The following is a 24,487-nucleotide window of genomic DNA, read 5'->3' as shown; positions in this document are numbered from 1 at the left end:
GCTGAGCTTTGTAGCTGGGTGAGTGTGACCCTCCGGTATCAACCTCATTGCAAAATTGGTTGCATATCTTTCAAATATGCAGTCTGGTCAACCAGACAAAAAAAAAACACCTTCCATTTTTCTATACTTTTTTGACAAATAGATTTACACCATCATTTCGTCTTCTTGAGTTCTTTGAAATTAGTATTTGGGACAGGTATTCTAGATTTCAACTTGTTCTGTTCCATACTGAGAACATCCTCCTCTTACAGTCCCACAGAGGACAACAAAATAACAGCTACTAGTAGTCCAGACTTTCTGGCTCAGTGACAACAGAAAGGAAAGTGGCCGTCAGCTGAGCAGTTCATGGTAACCAGGCACAAGTCCTTCAGAACCTTTGCAGTGATCCTTAATTCTGCAGGAGTCATCAGTGTTGTACTCTCTCAAGGAAAGTCAGTATTCTTAGCCTTCATCAATGGAAATATGGCTCCCCAAACTCAAGTCAGAAAAATACTGAGCAAAAACATGTTGAATGAATTACAGTCCATACTCATTTTTTGCCGATTCTGTATTTGTGAATTTGCTTCCTCACTACAACTCATTACTAACCCCCAAATCAATACTAATGGTGCTTTCATGGGCACGTGCATGTGCTGAGCAGCAAAAAATGTTTAGTTCTCTGACACGTACAGTCCCAGCTTAAGTGGAACAAGGTGACCCTTTCTTCTTATCTCAGCTCTCAAACTGTAAACAAGTGCCCTATTCATGGTATTTTTAGTGCATTTTTTGAAATTGTTTGCTTTTTCTTGGTGATTTTGCTGTTTAAAATGGTCCCTACATATAGTGTTGTGTACTTTTCCCAAGTGCAAGAAGGCTGTGATGTGCCTTACAGAGAAAATACGTGTTAGATAAGATTTGCTCAGGCCATGAGTTACAGTGCTGTTGGCCATGACTTCAATGCTAGTGAATCAGCAACCAAGATTGAATACGGTATCTTAAAACAAGGGTATGTATTGATCAGTGCATGAAAATAATGTGTCCAGAGACTTGCACACACCTATTCCTGTATTTCCCCTAGGGGCAATGACACAGTATTCGATAATTCACTGTTTGAATGACTTTATAGAACGTAACTACCACTAGTAACAAAAATCAACTATATACAAATATAGTGAACTACAAATTAAAAATTATAATGGAACAATGGATGTGCCATTTTAGGTTTTTTAAAAAAGTCTGCAAATTATAAGTTAAAAAAACAAACTAGTACAAAGATAAAAGCCCCATATGCCTTATTACTCATTTCAAAAGTATAGGGTTGACTGCAGTGCATTGTTTTCGATGTTTAATTCAATTGGAACTATAAATCTAAACCTTTTATTCCTCTTTAATACCTACTCATCAAATATACCTGTTTCTTAAGGTTTAATCTCCTTCTTTTTTTTCTATTTCCTATCATCCTTTTCAGAGTGCTTTCTCATAACCTCAAATACCATCTACAAATCAGAAAAGTCAAACCTAAATTTCCAGTCTTGACATCTCTTCTGGCTCTGGACCTGCATTTCCAAATCTGTCTGTCTTATCCACTACCGTCCTAGTCACAAATCACACTCAACGTGTTACAAACAAAACTAATTTTTCCACTCCATGAGCCATTCTTTTCTGCATATGTACCTTATCTGAAGTAATCAGTATTCCCCATCATATAAATTAGAAGTTTATCCCCACAACAATCTTCTAAGTAGGTGCTGTAGTGTGGTTGAGAGGCAGGATTACGCAGATGACAAAAATTACAGTCTTGAAATCAGATTTGGTTCTGATATTTACTGTGTGGCTTTAAGCCAATTACTTTTTTGAGCCTCACTTTCATGGTTAGTAGATACAGTGTAGGTTTTATTATTGTTCTATTTGAAAGTGTAGAAGGTACCCAGACTGGCAGCATCAGCAACACACAGGCGCTTGTAAGAAATACAGAAACTCAGCTTTACCCCCAAATATGGTGAATCAATATCTGCATCTTAATATGATCTTCAGTCAACTGGTTTGCATATTCAAATCTGAGCAGCACTGGTCTAGCCCACTCTTACTAATACAAAGCTGCTATCACTTTCAGGGCAGTAGATCACTAGAGAATCAAGAAAGTCCTGTCTGTAACTTACTAGAGCTGCTGTTCCAATTATTGCCAATATTCCTATTTATTCATGTGTCACCAATTAGAGTTAATTCAGGCCATTTACAGCTTTTATAGATGGATCGTTGAGTTTATCCAGAAAACATGAAATATCTGGACATGACGAATTTAAATCTACCCCACGGTTATCTTATTCACTAGAGAAACGCTCAATCTTTATTTACCGTTTTAAATTGTACTCCTTCAACATTTCTAAATTTGAATTGTTTAAGGTTCCCTTGTGTCCCATCTTTACAAATTTCCAAGACAGGAGAAAAACAGGAGTACCAGTCTTCACCTGAAATCTTTGGAAAATGTGACCAAATCTTTGATGCAAAATAGGGATTTTGCAATAGCTTACAATTCAAGCACAAAATCTCTTATACAACAGCACTGCTTAAGTGAAATTATTTCTAGATCCTAATAAATTTGTTAAGCATTCATAATGAACCATGCACTGTGTGAAGTGAGAAAGCTTGTAGATGCTTAATAATACATTTTATAATCTAATCCCATGCTGCTATTAACCTGAGATACTGACTTCCTAACAAGTTCCCAGACAATGCTGATGCTACTTTTTTGAGGACCATACTTTTCAATAAAAAGATCACAAAGCAAGAAGTATTATATGGAGCTCTGAGGAAAGGAGAACAAAAACAATGGGGCCTGGAGGTGGTGAGAGACTTTGTCTTCTCCCTCTGAGAATCCACTGTTGTCAGCTACTTAAAATCCAATATGTTAAAAGTCAACTGAGAGAAATCTGTCACCAAGAAGTTAATTGTGGCATTCAGAATAGCTTATATTGGAGTAAATCCACCATTTAGGATTAGAAGGTAGCAAAATTTAGAAACTCATTACTAGGTCTTTGCTAGGTGCATATCCTATTCTTCACCTAGTGTTTTCATTCCCCATTCTTTGCCTTTTGTACATCCATCCCATGACATATAACGTATAACATCCTTATTGTTGCATTTCCTAAACTATCAGAATTTGTTATAATTTCCTTTTTGACCCAAAAGCTAAGAACATTTCAAAAATTCCGTGTATGTGATTTTCAGCATTTAAACTTAGTTTCTAGGCTTTCTTGCAACGCAATCATTTGTGTTTTCTAGAAATATACTAAAGTTTTCTCCGTGTCCTACTATAAGACCATCTAGAAATGTTTCAGGATAATTTGAAAAGGCAAATGAAACAACAAAATTATATATATTATACACACATATACCTCTTAACTATTTGACTACTCTTTAAATATTTCAGCTTCTCATTTACTTGATTTATTAAAGACCATTAAGTCTTGAAGTCAGAGTCCAACAGTTTTAGCCATATATATTCTCTTTAGTTGAAAGATTAAGTACCTAAAATGTACTAATTTTAAATATACAATTTTTTAAACATATATATACATCAGTAAATCTACCACTCACATCAAGATGTTGAACATTTTACATACAATGCCATGTTATTTACCACATAAAGTCTCTTAAATGTTACATCTTGCACTGAATGTTTTACATATAATTTGTTATAACTTGAATTCTAATAAAAATGTTGCTATTGCTATGACTGATGGTTCACACTATTTTCAAACTCTTTTATCCTGTTTTATACAAATGTGAGTATCCAGGGCTAGAAACTGATTTTTGACTCAATTTGTCTCTTTTTAACGGGGACATTTAACCAGTTTATGAGTGTGATAGCTCATCTGTACCTCTGTCAATTTATTTTATGCTAATTTTAATGTTTCTGTTGCTGTTTTTCTTGGTTTCATCACTTCCTCTCCAGTCCAAAAAAGTGGAATATATATTCCATTATTATCTGTAACACTACCTCAATGTCAGATTTACTTATACTACATGAAGCAGTAACTACTGATTTTCCCTAAGCAAGATGTACATAAAGCAAAGTTTTAATCCACTGTCTCCCCAACCAGTGATTTGGAAATTTTCTTTTTACACTATCAGTATTAACATTACAAATCCGCTACTTTTTTCCCATCTATAATTAAAAATAGGGGAAATAAAACTGTACCAACTCCTTTCCCATTTTGTCAGAATAACATTTGGAATGCCTTTAATCTTCGTGTCCTGTCCACAGTGACAAAGCCCTTTTACTTATGTTCAGCTTACGAATATTCATATCTTTATCTACACTGCATGCTAAAAATAAAACAGCATTTATTTGCTCTATATATTGAACATTCAGCACACCTTTTCACTTTAAAATGACATAAAATGAAATTTTAGGCCCAACTTACAACGTATTTTTATGCTTAGTTTTATAATCCTACATATAACAATTTAATGCTATTTAACTAGTTTAAACACTTACCACTAATTTTTCATACAATTGCCTCCCTACTCTTGAGTTATTTAAATTCACAGTCTCTGATGACTGCAGTAAATCATTTAGCAAATTTTTCAAGGATGGTACTTGGGTGATATACTTTCTTAACCCCTGCATATCTGTGAATGTCTTCCAGTTGCCTTTGCACAGAAATCATAACTTGGCAGGGTATATAATTCTTGGTTCAAAATTATTTTCCCTTAAAACTCTGTAGATATTGTTCCGTTGTCTTCTGGCATTTAGAGTCGCAAGAGAAAAATCTGAGGTCAGCCTGACTTTTGTTCCTTTATAGGTAACCTGCTTTCTCTGTCTGCACACTTCCAGATTTTTTTTTTAATCCTTCCAATTTAAAAACATCACGAGGATATGTCTAGCTGTTGCTTTCTTTTCCTTAAATTTTAACGGTACTCTGTGAGCTTTTGCTACGTGCAGACCTAGTTCGTTCTTCAACTCTGGACAATTTTCTTCCACTCCTTAATCATCGTTTCAGCTTCATTTGCTTTGTCCCTTGTTTCAGGTATTCCTATTACGCGCTGACTGCATCTCCTGGACCCGTCCTCTAGATCCCTCTTCTTCTCTTTTCTTCATTTCTCTTCCCGTTTTTTCTGCCTGTGGTGAGAATTTCTCTTGTTTTGCATTTACTTCAGTAATTCGACTCTGTGCCTGATCAGGCTTGCACATTTCTGTCCCCTCCCTCAACTCCCTGAGAGTTTTCGAGCGCTCTGACAGTAGCCTCTTTATCTTTGAGCACAGGTCCTTAAACTCCTGTATTACATGATACTCAATCCTTACTCTCTCTGCTGTTTCCACCGCTATATCCGTTTCAAGAGGCGGCATTTTCTCGATTACTTAGCTGTTTCTTTCTTCTGAACTGCGGTATTACGACCTTGAAAACAATAAACAAAACTTAATTCCCTACCGTTTCACTGATTCAACTCCAAATTCCCACTGATAATTATTAACGGTTTTATTAAAACGTTTTATTTTTCTTTCTTACCGTTTGAATAGCTCCTCTTGGCAATGGGACCAACAGTGAAAATAATACGTCTTCCGCACCACCCCCAACAAAATAAAACGAACGTTCAAAACGGTTTCCGTTACGTCATCCCTGCGCGCCTCACGCCAGGGCCAATAGCCTGGCGCGCAGCTGTGTCTCTGAATGGGCTCTAGCGCGCTAGTCACCGCGAGAAGGCGGGTTCAAGCCCGCCGCCCCGCCGCCCCGCCGCCCCGCCGCCCCGCCGCCGCCCCGCCGCCCCGCCGCCCCGCCGCCGCCCCGCCGCCCCGCCGCCCCGCCGCCCCGCCGCCCCGCCGCCCCGCCGCCCCCCCGCCCCGCCGCCCCGCCCATGAGAGCTCGGGAGTGCGCGTGCGCAGCACCCATCCTCCTCGGCGCGCCAATGACCCGGCTGAGCTCCGGTACCGCCTTGAAGGCGGGGCTGGGCTCCAGCCGCGGCCAATGGCGCTGCGGGTGAGGGTTGAGAGGTGAAGGTGCCTGCTAGCCGGTGGTGCGCGTGTCTCGTACCGCGTGGGCCGGTCCCCGGTCGTCATGGAGGCAGTCTTGACGGAGCAGCTTGACGAGGAGGAGCAGCTGGTGAGACGGCATCGCAAAGAGAAGAAGGAGTTGCAAGGTGACGGGGGAGTGGGGAAGCTAGCAGTCGCCTGGACCAGGGAAGGGCGCGTGGCGGGTCGGGTCTGGGGGAGCTTGAGGGGCTTCTGGTCTGGACGCTCCTAGACTTCCCTTCCGCCTGCCCTGCCCCGGCGGTCCTTCCTCCCCCAGACCCTCAGAAACGCCCCCTTCCCGGGCCCGCCGCGCGCCCCGGCGCCGCGCGGTGCTGGCGTCCGAGAGCACCGCCGAGCCGCGGTCTGGCGCTGCTCTGCCCTCCGCCGTCTCCCGTTCCGCTCTTGCCCCGGCTCCCGACGCTTGGGTCATGGGTGCGTGTCATGCGAGGTGTGACGTGAGCTACCTCGCTTCAACTTGAGGACTCAGAAGGGATACTTGAGATGTTTCAAAACTTCAGTCAGTTTTTGTCTTTTGCCTCCTACCGCGCCAAACTCACGGTTATGTTAATGAGATTTTTTTTTTTTTTTGGTCTCAGCTTCATTGGGGCTCTTCTCTGTAGTTGTCTGATTGTTATGTAATTACTCTTCTTGCTTCCATAATTACTTTTTCTATACGCTTCGCCCCTTACCATCCCCTTACTGTTCTGTTTCTCATTTTCCCTTAATCTCTGGGGTTTTGACATAATGATTTTGGTGGCCTTTCAGCCAAAATTCAGGGTATGAAGAATGCTGTTCCCAAGAATGACAAAAAGAGGAGGAAGCAACTCACTGAAGATGTTGCTAGATTGGAAGCAGAAATGGAACAGAAACAGAGAGAGGAACTGGAGCAATTGAAGCTGACTTCTAAGGACCAAGTATGTGAAGTAATGTGTCTTTTTGCCTATAGTATTTGAAAGCAAATGTTCACTGCTACTAAAATGTTTACCGTATAAAATCATAAATTTGGAGGGAAATGAAGTCAGTCATGCTCATGCATCACCCTTCATAAATATTTTTGTGACCAGGTTTACATGGTAGTGCCTTTCTGTAAGGGGGTCAGCGAAGACAGTACACTTCTTTCACTATTTACTTGCCCAGAAGATGAACAGATTGATGAAGTGGACTAGGGGAAGCTCCCCAAATGCAAGTTAGAAGAGAAGACTTGTAGTCCCAGAATTGCCATTAAATAGGACTGTAACCTGGATGAAGTTAGACTTCCTGAGCATAAATTTCTCCTCGTGTAATATGATACAGTTACTTTTTTAAGCACAGGATTTTTTAAGAATCAAGTGGGAATACAAATGTGAAATCATTTTTAAGTTATAAAAATGCTTTATAAACAAGTTGTAATGAATGAAAATTGATTTTCTTTGGTAAATTGGAGTACACTGTCATATTTTTAACTATTTATTTTATCATTGTAGCTAATATGTATTGTGTGCCAAGCACTTTGTTTAAAATATTACATGCATTAGCTCTTATAATTCTCATTGTAACACTATGAGGTATTATCTATGAAGTAGTGTAAACAATCCCATTTTTCAAGTGGGAAACAGACTCAGAGAGATTAAGAACTTTGTCCTGAATTCATAACAGCTGTTAAGTGCCAAAGTCAGAATTCAGAATCAGAGCTGTCTGACTCCAGGTTGTGAATACTGAATTCTGTTATAACTTTGTATAGTGTGGTAGTTTATTGCATGGGTTTTGGATATCAAGGATCATAGACTCCATAACTTCACTCTATTTTTGATAGTTCTTATGTCTATGCAAAATTTTATCTACCATAATTAAATTTTATTTTATTTGGTTTATTTTTGGTCTGCTGTTAACAGGGAAAACAGCTTGTCTGTACTGATTTACAATGGTTGTTGTATTAAACATGGTCTCATTTTCTTTAACTTTATTAGCCAGTCATCAAGGTCCTGGCCTTCCATGCCCTTAACATACTTTATTTCCAAGTAACAGGCGTGATGGTCAAGGTGTTTGTGTTGTCAGAATTGTGGTATTCTTGATTGTCTCCCCATCTTTTCTATCAGTGAGATAGTTTTGTTTGCTCTCTCAGGCCTTTCAGTTGTGAGATTTCTTTCCTAGGTTTCCAAGGACAAAAATGTTTGATTCTTAAGCTCCATATAGTCCAACTGTTAAAATAAAAGCTCCCCTTCTACTTTGAACTATTATCTTTTTCATTAACTTAAGCTTGTTTTCTTTCTGAATGCTACCTGAATTCTTATGTCATTGCTTTCGCTTTTTTTTCCCCAGATGCTTCTCTGTATCTTGCCTATTGTCGGTATGGCAGTTTGTAAATTTTAGCAGATTCCTCTGAAAAATATAAGAATCCTAATTTCACTAAAGTTGATTATCACTCTTGGAAGTCTTAATGTGATTTTGATATGTTAATCATGTGGGCCATAGCCTTGGAGACTGCTGACTCTGTTGTTATTAGAGGCCTTGATGGGTCTTATGGATGTGTCGCACTAAAAACTAGCTTAACTTATAGTTGCAGTAATAAAATACTAGCTACTAATCCTGATAGTTATAAGTCTAGCATCTTTTTTCTTCAGCAAACACATGATAGCCATTTGATGATTAATATTGGTGGTAGTATCATAACGATAATTATAAGTTAAATTTTCTACCTGTAGTTACCAGTTTGTAGGTTGGAAAGGACGGAAAAAGCTCAGTTTGTTACCAGGGTCAAGAAGCAGTGCTCATCAGGTTCTGGCTAATGAAGATGGAGAAAGGCCTCTGTTTCCACCTTTGAGGTTATGAAGGTAGTAATGAACTGAGCCAGCACAGGACGTTATATATCCTATAAGTACTGTCAACATTTAGAGAAGGGAAGGGTGGAGTGCTGAATGATTTGGCACTTTTCAGAAGTATTTAGATTAATGGGGTAGGCATTCCAATGAGAAAGGAAAGCATGCAGGGATGAGCATTATCTTTGAAGATCTGTAAGGAAACTTCTCAGCAATCTGACAAAATTTCCCTTAAAAATAGAGAAAGGAGACAACGGCATGACATCAAATATTGTAGGTAGTGCTGTTATTCAAATTTGAATAACACACATATTTGTGATTTTCAGTAATAATTTAATAATCTAATACTTTAAATAATAACTTAAGAGCATTTTTAATTAATTTGTTAATGCTTTTTGTTTCCTTCAGATAGATTCTGTTGCTGATAACATCTCAAACTTGGTTGTTGAGAATCAGCCGCCTCGGATATCAAAAGCACAAAAGAGACGGGTATGAAAGTCATGTCACCATGTATTTAAGCTAGTGCTGTGGGCTCAACACTATCTTAGCTGTTGTATAGGAAGGGAATAGGAAAAAGATGATGGAATTCCTTGTCAGAGGACCTCAACTTACATTTATTAAACACTTCCTATGTGCCAGATACTATGCTGTGCTTACAGATTATATGAAATCTCATTTAGTCCTGACAATAATTCTGTGAAGTAGGATTTCTTATCCCCATTTTATAGAGAAGAAAATAGGCCTAAGGCAATATAAAATAACATGTCCACTTTGCAGTTTTCAAAGGAGGGTGGGGCTAGGAAGAGGGTACAAAAGATATTTTTTACAAATACATTATCTCAGACTTAGTAATTCAGAATCTTCAGTGTGGGCCCAGGTGATTCTGATGCACAACTTTGGTTAAAAACGATGTTATTAAGTGGTGAAACAAGGATTTGAACCTAGAAGTTAAGCAGGTGTTCAAAATTCTCCGAATTAGGTAGGTCCCCATGTAATGGTTAGTTGCAATGAAAGTTCAGAGAAGGAAAAGTTCAATGTGCTAAATGTTAAATAATGAGTTTGAATTTTTAGGAAATAATAGTTATTTAGATAGGATATTTGAAGTAGGAGAAACAGCATGCACAAAAACAAATGTGGAAATGAAATTTTGTATCAGAGCTATAAGGAAACTGATTTATTAGAAGTAGTGAGTTCATGATATCAAAATTATGGAAATAAAAGAGGAAATGGAAATGGAAACGAAATGGAAAGAAAGAGGTTTAAATCCAAGCTTTTTAGTCCCAAATATTGTTTTACTAATGATGTTTTCTAGTATTTAAATGTTTACTTTTAAGTTAGCTTTGCCTCCTATAATTTAGTAGTATGCAATTTAATAGACCGTGGAGTTTGGTGTCAGGTGGGGGTTTTAATCCTACTTACTGTTGTGGCTTTGGGTAAGAATCTTAACTTTTTTTTTTTTTTTTTTTGTGAGGAAGATCAGCCCTGAGCTAACATCCGTTGCCATAACATCCGTTGCCAATCCTCCTCTTTTTGCTGAGGAAGATTGGCCCTGGGCTAACATCCGTGCCCATTTTTTTCCACTTCATATGGGACGCTGCCACAGCATGGCCTGACAAGCGGTGCATCGGTGTGCACCTGGGATCCGAACCCCGGGCCGCCAGCAGCAGAGCCCATGCACTTAAGCGCTACGCCATGGGGCCAGCGCCAAGAATCTTAACATTCTTGAGCCTCAGTTTCACGTGTATAAAATGGGGGAAAATAATACCTACTTCATAGAGTTGTTGTAAATATTAAATAATATACTGTTTCCAAAGCCTGACACAAGGCCTAGAGAACTACTGGGTCAACAAATGATAGTAGTATTTACTGTGTTAAGTACTGCATAGTATGCCTCTTAAAAAGTTCAATGTAAGACCAGTATCTTTTTTTTGTTTGAAAGTTAAGTTGCAAATTGTCAAACATTTCTCATATTTATGTAAAATTTTACTCTTGAGTAAATAATATGATTGTGAATTTCGTAGAATTGTGAAATTTAGATTTCATGGTATCTTGGAGGTTATCTAGTTTAACTCCCTGCTTATAATATGTATTCTTTTTGTGATAGCCTTGTAATTGTCATCTAGCTTCTGTAGATCAAAAGTGAAGGGCAGAATTTTTTCTTGGCTGTAGCATAACAAAATATTTGTTGGAATTGCCTCTACTTAGCATTGATACATCTTCGAGTAGCCTGTTTAATTCTGGAAAACATAATAGCACAACTCCTTCCTGTCTTTATCAAAACTTATTCATCCCCATTTGGCTGGACCCTTAGCCAACAAAACAAACAAAAACAAAATAAACTCCCTTACCTTTCTCAAACATTTTGTAACTTTTCTCCTAAAATGGTACATAGCTGAAATACATACCTTTTTCAGCTACACCCTCAAAAAATTTAGTGTTTTTTATAGTCAGCTGATTTTAACACTTGGCAGAGAAAACACCTTACAAGTAATGCCCAAAGTTTCTTATTGCTTTGTTATATTAATAGGATTCTGGAACAGAAAACACTGACAGTTTATATTTAAGAAAATGGAATCTGAAAATAGGGTGGATAACTGGGTATTAGATTTATTTCAAACCTCTTTTTTTTTTTTTTTTCTGCCAAAGTTGCCAAGGAATGAAAAGCCAGTTAACTAATGGTGTTTATCTTTGGGAGGGATAGAACTCTGGTAGAAAAACATGACAAAAGTTTATGAAGATTTATTATTGGAATATTGTAGAGCAAATCTCTTATTTTTAATCTAGAAAAACATAGGGAGGATTTTATTTAATTCAGAGAACTTCAGTGGAACCTCTTTGGTATGGTGGAAAGAGCCCAAAGTAGAACTTAGAAGAACTAGATTCCAAAAATAAGAAATTTGAGAGCTGGAATGAGATCTAGTTCAGTTTCTTTCTTTTACAAATGAGGAAGCTGCAGCTCGGGTTATCTCAATGGCGTACTGAAAAAGTTTGATACAAACCCAGGACTAGTACCCAGCTCTTAAGATTTCTCTTCAGCTGTTTTGCTGTATTACTATATCACCATGACTCTAGTTTTACTAACAATATATTTATGAGTTACGTGCTAGCTCCGTCTTACATACGTTTTCATTAGATTTTATGGGTGCCATTCTATCTCCAGTACTAGGGTTGTAGAAACCAGAGTGCCTAGTGCTAATGGGAAACTACACATGGCTGGGACAAGAATCCAGCGAATTTCCCACCTAGTGCCCTGGAAAGGAAACACAGTTGCTTTGTAATATTGAAGCAGAGCATGAGGAAAAAAAATGATTGGATTTGTATTTTAGAGGCTTAAACAGTTTTGCAGATAGTATAAAGTTCCACTCTTCTAGTAACTAGTGCATGACATGATTAACTCCGGCTCCCGTCTGCTCCAACTTTTATTCTGATTCAGGTGCCTGGATAGAAGGAGCTCTCTGTGTTGTCCTTGGTCCCTGCTCTGCTTCTAACCAGCTGTATGGCCTTTGGAAATCTTTCTGCCTGCTGTTTCCTCAGAAGAGGAAAAGGAGGGGTTTTGGCTTAGATGATATCCAAGGTGCTTATCCTCTCTCTCCCCTCTGAAAATGTTTGTAGTCTTTTATAAAGTGATAGTGCCATCTTCTGTTTTAAGATTTTATGCTGCTGTGATCTGCGGTTGTAGGTACGCAGCGAAATAAATTTGTTCATGTTACTTCTGGCATGGTTAGAGTTGGGAGGAAAAAACTTAAATAGGTTTATATTTTATTGGGGAGATACTACTACTTTTGATTCAGGTAACTTAGAAATCACTTCAGGTTCCTCTAGCATGGCACATAACAGGCATGTAGCACAAGTATGTGGCATTAAGTTAAATTGAAATTTGCCTTTCCCTTCACTTCTTCTGCCCCAAGGAGCAGTTAGAGCTAGGGGCATGATAATCTTTACCTTTTCCTACTCTTTTTCTTGGTTTACCAAACACTTCCTTGTAATTTGCTACCAATATCAAGATTTATAAAATTTAGTTTTAACTATTTTTTTTCTTTTAAATTGAAAAGCATTCACCCTCAGTTTCCAAGTAAAGCGTACTTATGGTAGAGAAGTAGAAAGATGCAGAAAAGCACACCCCCCCACACACACAAAATAAAACTGACTTTATAATCCTACCATCTAGAGAAACGCACTAAAAATATTTTATGTATATCCTTCTAGTGTTTTTTTTACCTATGTATGTGTGGACTTAATATGTATTAACTATATACCTATCTTTTTTGCCCCCAACCTCATCTCTTGACCCTTTCCTCTGACACTCTAGCTGCATGAACCGTTTTCAGCTGTGAAACATAACGGTGCTTTTTGGCTTTCGATCCTTGCTAGTCTGGCGGTCAGGATTTCTCTCTTCTTCCCCAACCTTCCCCCTGTTTCCTCTCCACCCTTCACGTCACAGATCTCTCCCTGCCCTCCCTGCGTCCCGCCCTTGTGTGTGCTGCCTTGGGAAGATCTCTGATGACATTTGAATAAGGGAAGCAAGTTGCAGAATGTAATGTATGATGCTATTTTTGTTAAAATATTTCTTTATACATTTTCTATGAGTACATCTATATTTACTAAAAGGCATAGAAAAAAACTCTAGAAGGATACACACAAGACCTCTAGGGCTGGCACTGGGATTGGCAGTGGTCTTTAAGGGGAACTTTAGTCTATCTGTAATATTTTAATTTTTTATAAAAAAGAATGTTTTTATCTGTTACTTTAATTAAATTTGTGTGTTGTGTATCTGCACACACACACACACACATTTTTTTCAAGCTAGATAAATAGAGTTCCTGTACCCATCTAAAGGCTTTAGCGTATTAATGCCTCACTGGTGGAGTGATAAGTTAAAAAGCTTGGATTAGCTTGGTCTTAAATATGATCATGAGGTTGCTTTAAGGCCTAGGACAATTCGGTCTTAAGACAGTACTTTGAAATCAGTAAGTAAAATCTTTAGAAACTTGGCATGTAGTTTTTTTAAATAGACTTCAAAGAAAAATTTGAGGGCTTTCTTTTGTCCGCTTACAGAGCTAGGTGTTGGTACACACAGATGAGAGAGAGAGTTTGCCTTTAAAGGAGTTCGCAGTATAGAAAAGTCTGCAAGTGATGAGATCATCAATATCATAGTGCTTGTGGGAGAAGGGAGAAAAATGGCAAAAAGTTTTGAAAATCTTATATTCCTATCCCCTTAGTAAATGTAAGTTAGTCCTAATTATTGTGAATTAACTTTCCTACATTCTCCTTTTCTTAGGACAAAAAAGCTGCATTGGAGAAGGAACGGGAAGAAAGGATAGCTGAAGCTGAAATTGAGAATTTATCTGGAGCTAGACATGTAGAAAGTGAAAAACTTGCTCAGATATTGGCAGCCAGACGGTTGGAGATTAAACAGATTCCGTCTGATGGCCACTGTATGTATAGAGCCATTGAAGATCAGCTGAAAGAACAGGAATGCCCTCTGACTGTGGCTGCCTTAAGAAGTCAGACTGCTGAATATATGCAAAGCCATGTGGAAGACTTTCGGCCATTTTTAACAAACCCTAATACAGGAGATATGTATACTCCAGGTAGTTTATTTTTCTTTACTATGTCTTGTTGTTGCTGCTGTGGTTGTGGCTGTTGTTAAATCGAGTGCTTCCTGGGAATGAGAATAAGAAAAACCTGTATAGTCCTTAAAGGGAAAAAAAAATCTCTAAATTTGGGCAGAATTATTTTCTATAGTTTTAATAGATACTAGTACATTTTGCTTTATTAAGATCTTTTAAGTATTTAACCATTTTGTAATTAAAATATATTAATTGTTTTATATACGATAAAAATAGGAATAGGATTTATTATTATTATCAAAAGAAATGTGTTCATAAGTTCATATTTCACAAAGTTAAGCATAGAGGGAGGTGAACTTTGACCAATCTCTGGAAGTATTGGGCCTGAGGAGCATAAGCAGAGAATGATTAAGAACACTAATTCCTCCTTTTATCTTGCACTTTGGGAGATTTAATTTTATTCTCAATAACCCATAATATTCAGGCAGAATTTGACTTTGCAAAACCAAAAACAAATGAATTAATAACATGCATTATTCTTTATAATACCTTTGCTAATTAAGATAAAATATTTAGGGTGAGGTGAAATAAAAAATGCGCAACTAGCAAAGGAAGGAGAAGGCAAGTGAAAATCTGAAAGAGTTGCAGGTGAGTAAGGGATGTAAATAGAGGAAAGTTAGTCCTTGAGAGAAGATGGCAGGTGTGGCAGTATCCACTGGGGGCCGGTCATATGGCCAGGATGATTGGAGAGGGGAAGGTCAAGGTTAATTGTCATTTAATGGAGTCCCCAACTCTGCTAGTTGTAGGGCAGTGGAGAGGAGGTGACAACCTAGCACGCTGAATCAGAGGAAAAGACTTAATTATCTTCATTCATTTAGCCAATATTTACTGAAGGCCACTATGTGCCAGGAATGGTTCTAGGCACTGTTCTGAGCACTGAGGATATAGCAGTGAATGAGACAAACACATGGGATGTGAGGTGCCCATAATTCTTTCCCCTTCCTCTAAACAGTTTAGGAAGGGTGTTAGTTTCCCATTTTAACTTTCTGTATAAAAGTATGTATGCTCAAGATATGCCATTAAACTCTGCAGGTAGGTCTTTGACCTCCTCTCAGGACTGATCCGGGAAGCGCTTTCTTTGGCTAGAACTGATACTGATGCAAATAAGGTAAATGCTTCCAAAATAACAAATGGAGGCACTATTTGATGCTGTCGCTGGGAAGGAGTTTCAACTCATTTGTACTTTTACCCTGCTGCTTTTCTCACATTTTTTACGGGGTTTAACAGTGAACCTGATTTTATAGAGGCAACATTTTTTAGTCTTTCAGTGTACTCTTGGATGCAGGTTTGGGCTTTAAAATACACGTCAAGATAGTGAATATGGTGGCACTTTTGGGGGTCATTGCTTGGGTAAAGAGAGGGAAGAATGCCTGATATGTAGTTAAGGTCCCTTGGATGCAGGCTGAGGGAGAGAAGCAGAAATGAATTGCTTTGCTCTTGGATGAAAAGGTGGTGGAAAGTTGGAGTCAGTTAAGTTTGGATCTGGAAAGTGGATAAAATTCTGGAGAGTACAGGTAGAGAAGGAGGAAGTTCATAACTTGGGCAATTTCATCGGGAATTGTGGGAACTGTAAAAGGGATCTTGTAACATGAGTTATGAAAATTATTAAGTGCTATATTCTGATTTGTTCTCTCCAGAAGAGTTTGGAAAGTACTGTGATGATACTGTAAACACAGCCGTATGGGGAGGTCAACTTGAGGTAAGTTTGTATTATTCATAGTGAATGTGGATTGTTAAATTATTTGTAAATCCCATCTGTAGTTTTTACACATCTTTTTCAGATGATCCCAATTTCTCTTTGAAGATTCCTTTCTTTATATATTTGCTATTTCTCGTCTGACAAAGCATTGAAATAGGGAGTTAACATTCTTAGGTCTTTGATTTAATATGTACCTTTGGGAAGTAAAGCACTATTTCATTTTAAAGAGACCAGTGTTTGATCTTTGGGTTGGTGAGTCTAGTGTTGCATCTGCGTGTTTCCATTTGTGATGCTGCTACTGGCAATATACTTGATTTTCTGCACTTATGAAAGTGAAGATTGTACTCAAGTACAGTAAAATTTATGGTAGTGGCTCAGCTGATGAAAATCACGATTGGAATAGTAACACATCCATTACATCAGAAATGAGAAACAATATTTTTATGTGAAATTACAGGTCAAATCCTACCACAACACATCTATTAACAATTGTGTCTTGAATTTCTAGTTGATACTGACACACTGACTTGAGAGCAGTATTTGATGTATTAAAATTCACATATAAGGGCCGGCCCAGTGGTATAGTTGTTACGTTCGCACGCTCCGCTTCAGTGGCCCAGGGTTCGCAAGTTCACAACCCAGGAATGGATCTACACACTGCTTAGCAAGCCATGCTGTGACAGGTGTCCCACATATAAGGTAGAGGGAGATTCGCACAGATGTTAGCCCAGGGCCAATCTTCCTCAGCAAAAAGAGGAGGATTGGCATCGGATGTTAGCTCAGAGGTGATCTTCCTCACTAAAAAAAAAAATGCACATGTAAGAAAATGATATGTTCAGTCACTTCTAGAGAGTTAATCAGGATTGTTTTTAAGCTCTAATTATTTATCTCACTGTTAACTTTGTTTCATTAAAACAAAATAAACAGAGCACCTAAGTGATCTAAGTGGTGATGAAGCAACCTGGGGTACTAGGAAGTTGGGATAAGAGGGAAAAGTCCTGGGTTTGAGTCTTGGCTTTTCCTTCTACTTCTCAGTTTTGTGACCTTGGGGGAGTCAGCCAACCTCCTGAGCTCGAGTTTCCTCGTTATTGAATGGGGATAGTAAAACCCCTGTCTATACCTCCTGGGTCATTTGTGGACATTAAATAAGTGAGGAGTATATGCATTGAAGTTTGTAAGCTAAAGTGCCAGATGGATGAATCTAGCAGTAATATTAATATTATTGTGTAATGATTAGTCATCTTGAGGAGTTTGTGCCTCTGAGTATTTCACATCAAGAACTGTGTTGTTTGAAGATACAACATGAATGCTTCAAAATCTTTTTCTCAGCAGAGTTACATTTGTACCTCTTCTGAGCCACCAGAGGGAACTGTGTCCCTTCGTTTTCGATGCCTCTGCTGGTCTGTGACACTCAGGAAGTTTTCATAGGAGCCTTGTGACTACATTAGGAGTAATTAAAGATGCTTGAACTTTCTCATAAGCATCACAAATTAATATGAGTACTAGACTCTTTTTAACTGAGAAAAACCTTTTACAACATCCTTTGAAGGCCATTACTCATAAATTGTTCATCTGTGAATTCTTTTGAAATGAGTTGCTGTTTTCACAATGGGGTATCTTTAAATTATTAAAGAGAAATTCTTTATATGATTTCTGAAGACTTTGAGGGGATGGTAAGATTTCCAGAGCTTGCTTCACACCTTCCATTCTGTGCTAGCTTTTAAGATATATTATTTTAGGTTTAAGAAAAAAGTGCCACAAAGGAACATTTTACGAGATAAGAGTATGGGATTAAATTGGCCACTGTGCAGTATAGAACTTTTTTCATATTCTTGAATTAATTTCTTACCTTCCTTTAAAACTTCCTAAAAGGACCATGTTCTAGACAAAATGTTCTTATAATGGGGCAAATACATAGATCAGGGCACTATGACTGAAGACTGTTAAATGATTAATTTGTTTATGAACTTGGGCTCTAGAGTCAGACTGCCTCAGTTCAGTTGTAGGTCATTTTATTTCCTTGTGCTTGACTTCGGGCAGGCCTCTTAACTTTTGTCTGCCTCAGATTCTAGGTCTTTAAACCGTGTAACACTAGTACCTCTCCCATAGGTTATTGTGAAGATGGAATTAATACACGTAAATTGCTTAGTGTGCTTGGTCATAGTAAGTCTAAAAAATATTACTCCCAATATTCATTATTAACTATTATCCATCCTACTTTAAGCTCTAATTTTATATTGTATGGTATGAAATTAAAATTGTCAAATCAAAACTACAATGAGATACCACCTCACTCCCATCAGAATGGCTATAATTAACAAGACAGGAAACAACATGTGTTGGAGAGGATGTGGAGAGAAGGGAACTCTCTCATATACTGCTGGTGGGAGTGCAAACTTGTGCAGCCACTATGGAAAACAGTATGGAGATTCCTCAAAAAATAAGGAATAGAAGTACCATACAATCCAGCTATTCCACTGCTGGTATGTATCCGAAGAACATGAAAACATGAATGCGTAAAAATACAGGCACCACCATGTTCTTTGCAGCATTATTCATGATAGCCAAGACTTGGAAGCAACCTAAGTGCCCATCAAGGGACGAATGGATAAAGAAGATGTGTATATATACACAGTGGAATACTCCTCATCCATAAAAAATGATGAAATCAGGCTATTTGTGACAACATGGATGGACATTGAGGGTATTACGCTAAGGGAAATAAGTCAGAGGGAGAAAGTCAAATACCATATGATCTCACTCATAAGTAGAAGATAAAAATAACAACAAACAATCACATAGAGACAGAGATTGGATTGGTGGTTACCAGAGGGGAGGGGAGAGGGAGGGGGGCAAAAGGGATGATTAGGCACGTGTGTGTGGTGATGGATTGTAATTAGTCTTTGGGTGGTGAACATGATGTAATCTATGCAGAAATAGAAGTATAATGATGTACACCTGAAATTTATACAATTGGTTTATAGCATTGGTTATAAACCAATGTTACTGCAATGAAAAAAAATTATTAATCAGATGGAAATTCCATGAAGGAATAGTACATAACTCATTCTACTCATGCCTTGAAAATTAGAGAGCTGTGGTTCTCAACACTAGTACATTAGAGTTATCTGAAAAGCTTTAAAAAAAGTAAACCACCTGTTCTTCTCTGCTCCCTCTCTCCTTCCCCCAGCCCTTTCCAAGTTGTGATTGATTTGGTCTGGTGCCTGAGTAATGGTATTTTTAAAAACTTTATTCTGGAAATTTTCAAGCGTATTCAAAAGTAGAGAGACTAGTATAATAAACCCAACCTACCCATCCCCTCGCTTTATTAACTATGGCATTGATATTTCTAAAAAGCTGTTGTGTAGCCAGGGCTTGAAACTTGTGCGTTTGATTCAATAAATATTATATTTATTTGTTTTTACAACAAATATATATTAAGTGCCCACTATGTGCCAGGCTCTTGGTGTACAGTGAGGAACAGAGCAGATCCCTGCTCTTACTGGTTGCCCTATTCATGCAGGCCTCAGTCATTTATGTTTTGAATAAGATTTACCTTTTTATTTTCCCTACTAATACATTTTCTTTCCTATAGCTAAGAGCCCTGTCTCACATTTTACAAACACCAATAGAGATAATACAGGCAGATTCTCCTCCTATTGTGGTTGGCGAAGAATATCCAAAAAAACCGTTAATACTTGTGTAAGTACCTAGAATTTCTACTGTTATATTTTTCATAATTAAGACAAAAAGGATTACTAAAAGATTTTAGTTTATGTTGATTAATCAAAAAAATCTATCTTCAGCTGCATTAATTATGCTTATTTTATGTTAAAGGAAATTATAGAATTGGAAAGCATTGTCAAAATATGTGATTTAGGTAATTGTTTAAATCTCCAGTGATTTATTCTTGTGTATGAGTTAAGAAAAAAGTCATTTCTAAAGGTTACGGAGTTTTAAGATTAGTTTCATGTTGTCCTGGTTTGACCTTAATAATGCTAAAAGTTTCAACAAGTGTAAAAGCTGAAATATATTCGTGTTGCCTGATCATTTATTCCTTAGAAATTTTTTCTTTTTATTGCAAAAGGATTTTACATGATTGAGAATGCTACTCTGAAACATAGCATGGAGAATTTGCTATTGGCTTAGTGTTTATTAGCCAAACCTACTAAAGTGTTCATTAATGTCTTGGATTTAGGTAAAAATTTAAGCTTATTGAGCACCTAGCATCTCAGCCTTTACTTTTTCCCTCTAATGGTTGTGTTTTACCTGACTTGAACTCAGCAGAGTTATTGAACCAGATCTTACTGACTGCTGATGCTTTTCAAATGGTGTTGAACTTGTAAGTAATATGCCAGTGAAGTCTGTTGAATGATATCCCTGTGGAGTGATTCATTCAGTGCTTGGTTTTATATACATAATAAACATTTATATCCAATGAATTACTTTCATCTAAACTACTCATTTCTCCTTTTTTTCATTTCAGATATATGAGACATGCATATGGCTTAGGAGAACATTATAATTCTGTTACACGATTGGTGAACACAGCTACTGAAAATTGCAGCTAGTTTACAACATGTTGCACAATTATGTTTTAGTACAGTGTGCTGATCTGAGTATTCATACCAAGTGCTGGATTGTTCTAAAAGTCACTGAAAAACACAACTACCTTAAATCAGTTTTATGGCAAAGCTATCAACAAGGTTTTAAAAATGTATCAGAGATAAACTTTAACCAATGTCCCCTTAGTGGTATTTTAAAAACTTGTAAGTCCATTGTGGAGAACATTTATAGAATAAGATGGTACCCTGTTTGCTGATATTTTTATTTAATGCTGAACATTCTGTTCTGCTTTGAAATAAATGTTTTTGTCTCCCCATTACTAAAAGCTTTCAATAACAATTTCAATGTAATTTTTCTTGAAGAAATGAAATGACTCAGTCTCTTGGTCATTGCAGTAATATGGTGATGGTGATAGCAAATTTAATTAATGTTTATAAATGAACTTGATACATAACCTTGGTATTGACGTGATTAATGCTGTGAAGCTTTTTATATAACCCCATCAAAGTACAGCAGAGAAGCTTGCTTTAATAATTAAGAATTTTAAAATATCTATTCAGATGGGAATCAGTTATTAAGTTTTAAGAAATGAGACAAATTCAAAGGTAAATGTGTTCCCTATCAGATTTAAACCTCTAAAGAATTACAGATTAGCCTTTTATTTGTGTATAACTTAAAAAGACCCAACAGATTAGTGTCTTTCTAATTCATTTATTCCTTGCTGTTTCTTAAACTTCAGAATGGAATTAGTACCATCATTTCTTGATTATCTTCATAACTACAAATTTTTGTATTCTTTCTTGTATTTTCTCCATCACTCCTCAGCTGTTTTGCTTTCCTTGCAGTCTTTTCCACTAAGAAACAGTTTGTGGCCTCTTGTATTCCATAACTTGTACAAAGTGAAGGAGTAGCAATGTAAAAGGGTCCAAGGCCAAATTTACTTCAACTTCTTCCTCTTTTCCGATTTGTCTTATAAGATCTTTCTTTTTGCATCATTCTCTAGGATTAGAAGAAAGCTTTTGTTACTTGTTATTTTGTTAGCCTTATTAATGTCACCTTTCCTTTAACTCAAATATTTGAGAATTTTTATGTTACATGTATGGATAAAGTTGAAAGCCACTATTTGGGAGCTAAGATTGTATAGTAAAATCAGTATATAATAATTTTGGTTTGAATGATGTATCTAGCTCAGATTTTAGGTTACTCCTAACAATATTCTCTCTAAGAAGATAGTACCTATATATATAAATGTGTCTGATAATTTGTTATGTAAGGAATTGTTATGAAAATGAGACCTTTTTGGTTTGATCTATTTTTCCCAAATTAGAAATAACTAGTAAGATTTAGCATCAAGTTTATAATATTTGAGTTTTTGTTCCATGAATGCAGCTAATTTTTGTAAGTAAACGTTGGGTTTATAATATTAAAAATGGGGTGTCAGTTTCACATGCCCAGCAAGTGACAATATGGGAAGCTGGTAGGGACTGTAGTCAACTAGAACAAGTAAGTACTGCATGAAACTATTCCAATTCAAAAGTTTAAAAACCCTTCTACCTGCCAAACAAAATATATTCTGAAGGCTGCCTGTTTTGTAATTCTCAATCTGAATTTTTTTGGGGTCTGAAATTTATAAAAGAATGAAATTATAAGATACTAAACAACTTGGCTTTATTTTGAAGTAATCTGTTACTTTAAAATTAAAAGATAAGCATTTAGAAGTAATAAAATGATATCATAAAACCTAGTTATTATAAGTTCCATCTATATTTAAAATATTCTAAAGTAACTTATTGGTAGCTATTTTTTCCTAACAAGATGAGTGGACTTTTCTTGACTATAGGTTTATTTTTTATTTTTATTATTTTTTATTTTTAAGTGGCCAATATAGTTATGAATAAGATTTGTGTGATCAGTTTCTGTTCTTTTATAAAACTTGAGATTAAAATAATTTTAACTGTAACCTAAAATTGAAGTCTTTAAAAAATGGCAGATGTTAATTTAAAAGCAGCATATACCAATTTAGTTTGCTGTATGATGATGGGCTAATGGACGTTTCATAAACTTTCTTTTGTCCTAACTCAGAAAAGTATATGTCAGAGTTCTGGATTATGTCTTTAGCCAAGAATTTTATCCACTTAAATATGTTTACAACTTGTATAAAGCAAAAAAGAATGTATGTAACTATAGTGAGCAATATAATTTTGCTCATATTATCTGATGTTTGCCAAAATGAATAAAAGGTGAATGAATTAAATCAACATTTGTTTGTTCAAATTGTTATTCTTTAACAATTTAGAATGCAGAAACAGAAAAAACTGATTTTGTTTTAGAATTTTATCCAGCCTTTATTTTGTTCTCACATACAATTGAGAATAATAGAATCACAGATTCTTGCATTTAAGATATGTGGAATAAATACATGAGCATGGCAGTATGCCCCAAACAGAATAGAGGGAGATCATAAAGTAATAGCTGTTTAAGCCATGGCTCCTAGAAATCTGGTTGAAGCTTAGAACCTTTTAGAATAATGAAGGTTTATTTAGGGCAAATGAATTAGAGAAATATTTTAACACTCGTGGGTGTTAAAGAAGAAATGAAAAATGAATAAGCATTTGTGTGCAAGAATGTGAAGAAGGAAGAGGGAAGAAGGAAATTTGTGTGAATTGATCTGGCACACACTTGTTAATATATTGTCTTGGTACAGGTTGTCAGGAAGTAGCTAAAGGAGCAGATCAGTTGTTTTTCTGAGAATTTAATTGGTAATCTCATACTGTTTTTACTTTCATTGGACAAATGAGAGTGGTTCTTTTTTCCTGTCCTGTATGTTTTCACATAGATTGATTTCCTTAAGTCTGGTTTAAAATAATCTTTGTCTTGTGGAAAAAATAGAACTCATGGGGTTTCTTGTTTTTGTAAGGTAAGTTTTAGGGAGCATGAGTTCTTGTTCTTGACTCCACCATTGTTCCCTCCTGCTCGAAGGCCTGTGAATTGCCCTTCAGAGTTGAATGCTTCACCCGACGCGTTCCCCTCCCCTGCTGTACTCCCGGCATCAGCTCAGAGAGTGCCAACTTGGCCAGTGTCCCAGGCTCCTCCCACTTGGCTGGTTAGACACCCTAGTTCATGCTGTTTCTTTCTAGTAACTACACACTTAGAGTTAGTTATTTGTATTTAGTTGTTTATTATTATTATTATTATTTTTCCCCAGTCTTTAAGTGCTTAGAAACAAAACCTTATTGACAACTATTATAATATCTAGCATATTGCCTGGCCTATATGTTAGGTGCTTAATAAATATTTGTTGGCAGTCTTAAGATCAATTGAGAGGATAGGATATGACTGAGGAGTTGTCGTTAGGGTAATGGACCATTAGCAGTAGTGGGAAGTATTGATTTAGAATTGTGTTTGCTCACAAAATGGCTGCTTTCTTTTTTTTAAAAATTTTTTGTTTATTGCAGTAACTGGTTTATAGCATTGTATAAATTTCAGGTGTACATCATTATACTTCTATTTCTGCATGGATTACATCATGTTCACCACCCAAATATTAATTACAACCCATCACCACACACATGTGCCGAATTATCCCTTTCGCCCTCCTCCCTCCCCCTTTCCCCTCTGGTAACCACCAATTCAATCTCTGTCTCTATGTGTTTGTTTATTGTTGTTGTTATCTACTACTTAATGAAGGAAATCATACTGTATTTGACCTTCTCCCTCTGACTTATTTCACTTTGCATAATACCCTCAATGTCCACCCATGTTGTCACAAATGGCTGGATTTCATCGTTTCTTATGGCTGAGTAGT

At 36.9% G+C, this 24,487-nt stretch overlaps 1 protein-coding gene and 1 long non-coding RNA gene across 3 annotated transcripts; one reads left to right on the top strand and one right to left on the bottom strand.

Moving 5' to 3' along the window:
- Positions 1–1,081: 1,081 nt before the first annotated feature.
- LOC147914025 (uncharacterized) lies at positions 1,082–5,699 on the bottom strand. The gene is made up of 2 exons (XR_015555988.1): positions 5,493–5,699; positions 1,082–5,381 (listed from the first exon to the last, which is right to left on the bottom strand). It is a non-coding gene; the product is annotated as an uncharacterized LOC147914025 (long non-coding RNA).
- Positions 5,700–5,952: 253 nt separating this feature from the next.
- Positions 5,953–22,940, top strand: OTUD6B (OTU deubiquitinase 6B). Of its 2 annotated transcripts, none has more exons than XM_087447685.1 (7): positions 5,953–6,120; positions 6,758–6,906; positions 9,196–9,276; positions 14,066–14,378; positions 16,058–16,116; positions 19,712–19,818; positions 20,603–22,940. In XM_087447685.1, exons 1-7 carry the CDS (start codon positions 6,039–6,041, stop codon positions 20,685–20,687), a joined length of 876 nt encoding a protein of 291 aa, XP_087303811.1. In that variant the 5' UTR covers positions 5,953–6,038; the 3' UTR covers positions 20,688–22,940. The 2 variants fall into 2 exon arrangements, with proteins under 2 accessions (XP_087303811.1, XP_004431216.1); XM_004431159.3 differs by having other exon boundaries at positions 16,055–16,116.
- Positions 22,941–24,487: the final 1,547 nt, after the last annotated feature.

This window comes from Ceratotherium simum, chromosome 23 (genome assembly GCF_057802395.1).
Source record: "Ceratotherium simum simum isolate JZ-2026a chromosome 23, ASM5780239v1, whole genome shotgun sequence".
NCBI classification, from domain to species: domain Eukaryota; kingdom Metazoa; phylum Chordata; class Mammalia; order Perissodactyla; family Rhinocerotidae; genus Ceratotherium; species Ceratotherium simum.
This window is presented reverse-complemented; position numbering and strand designations above follow the sequence as displayed.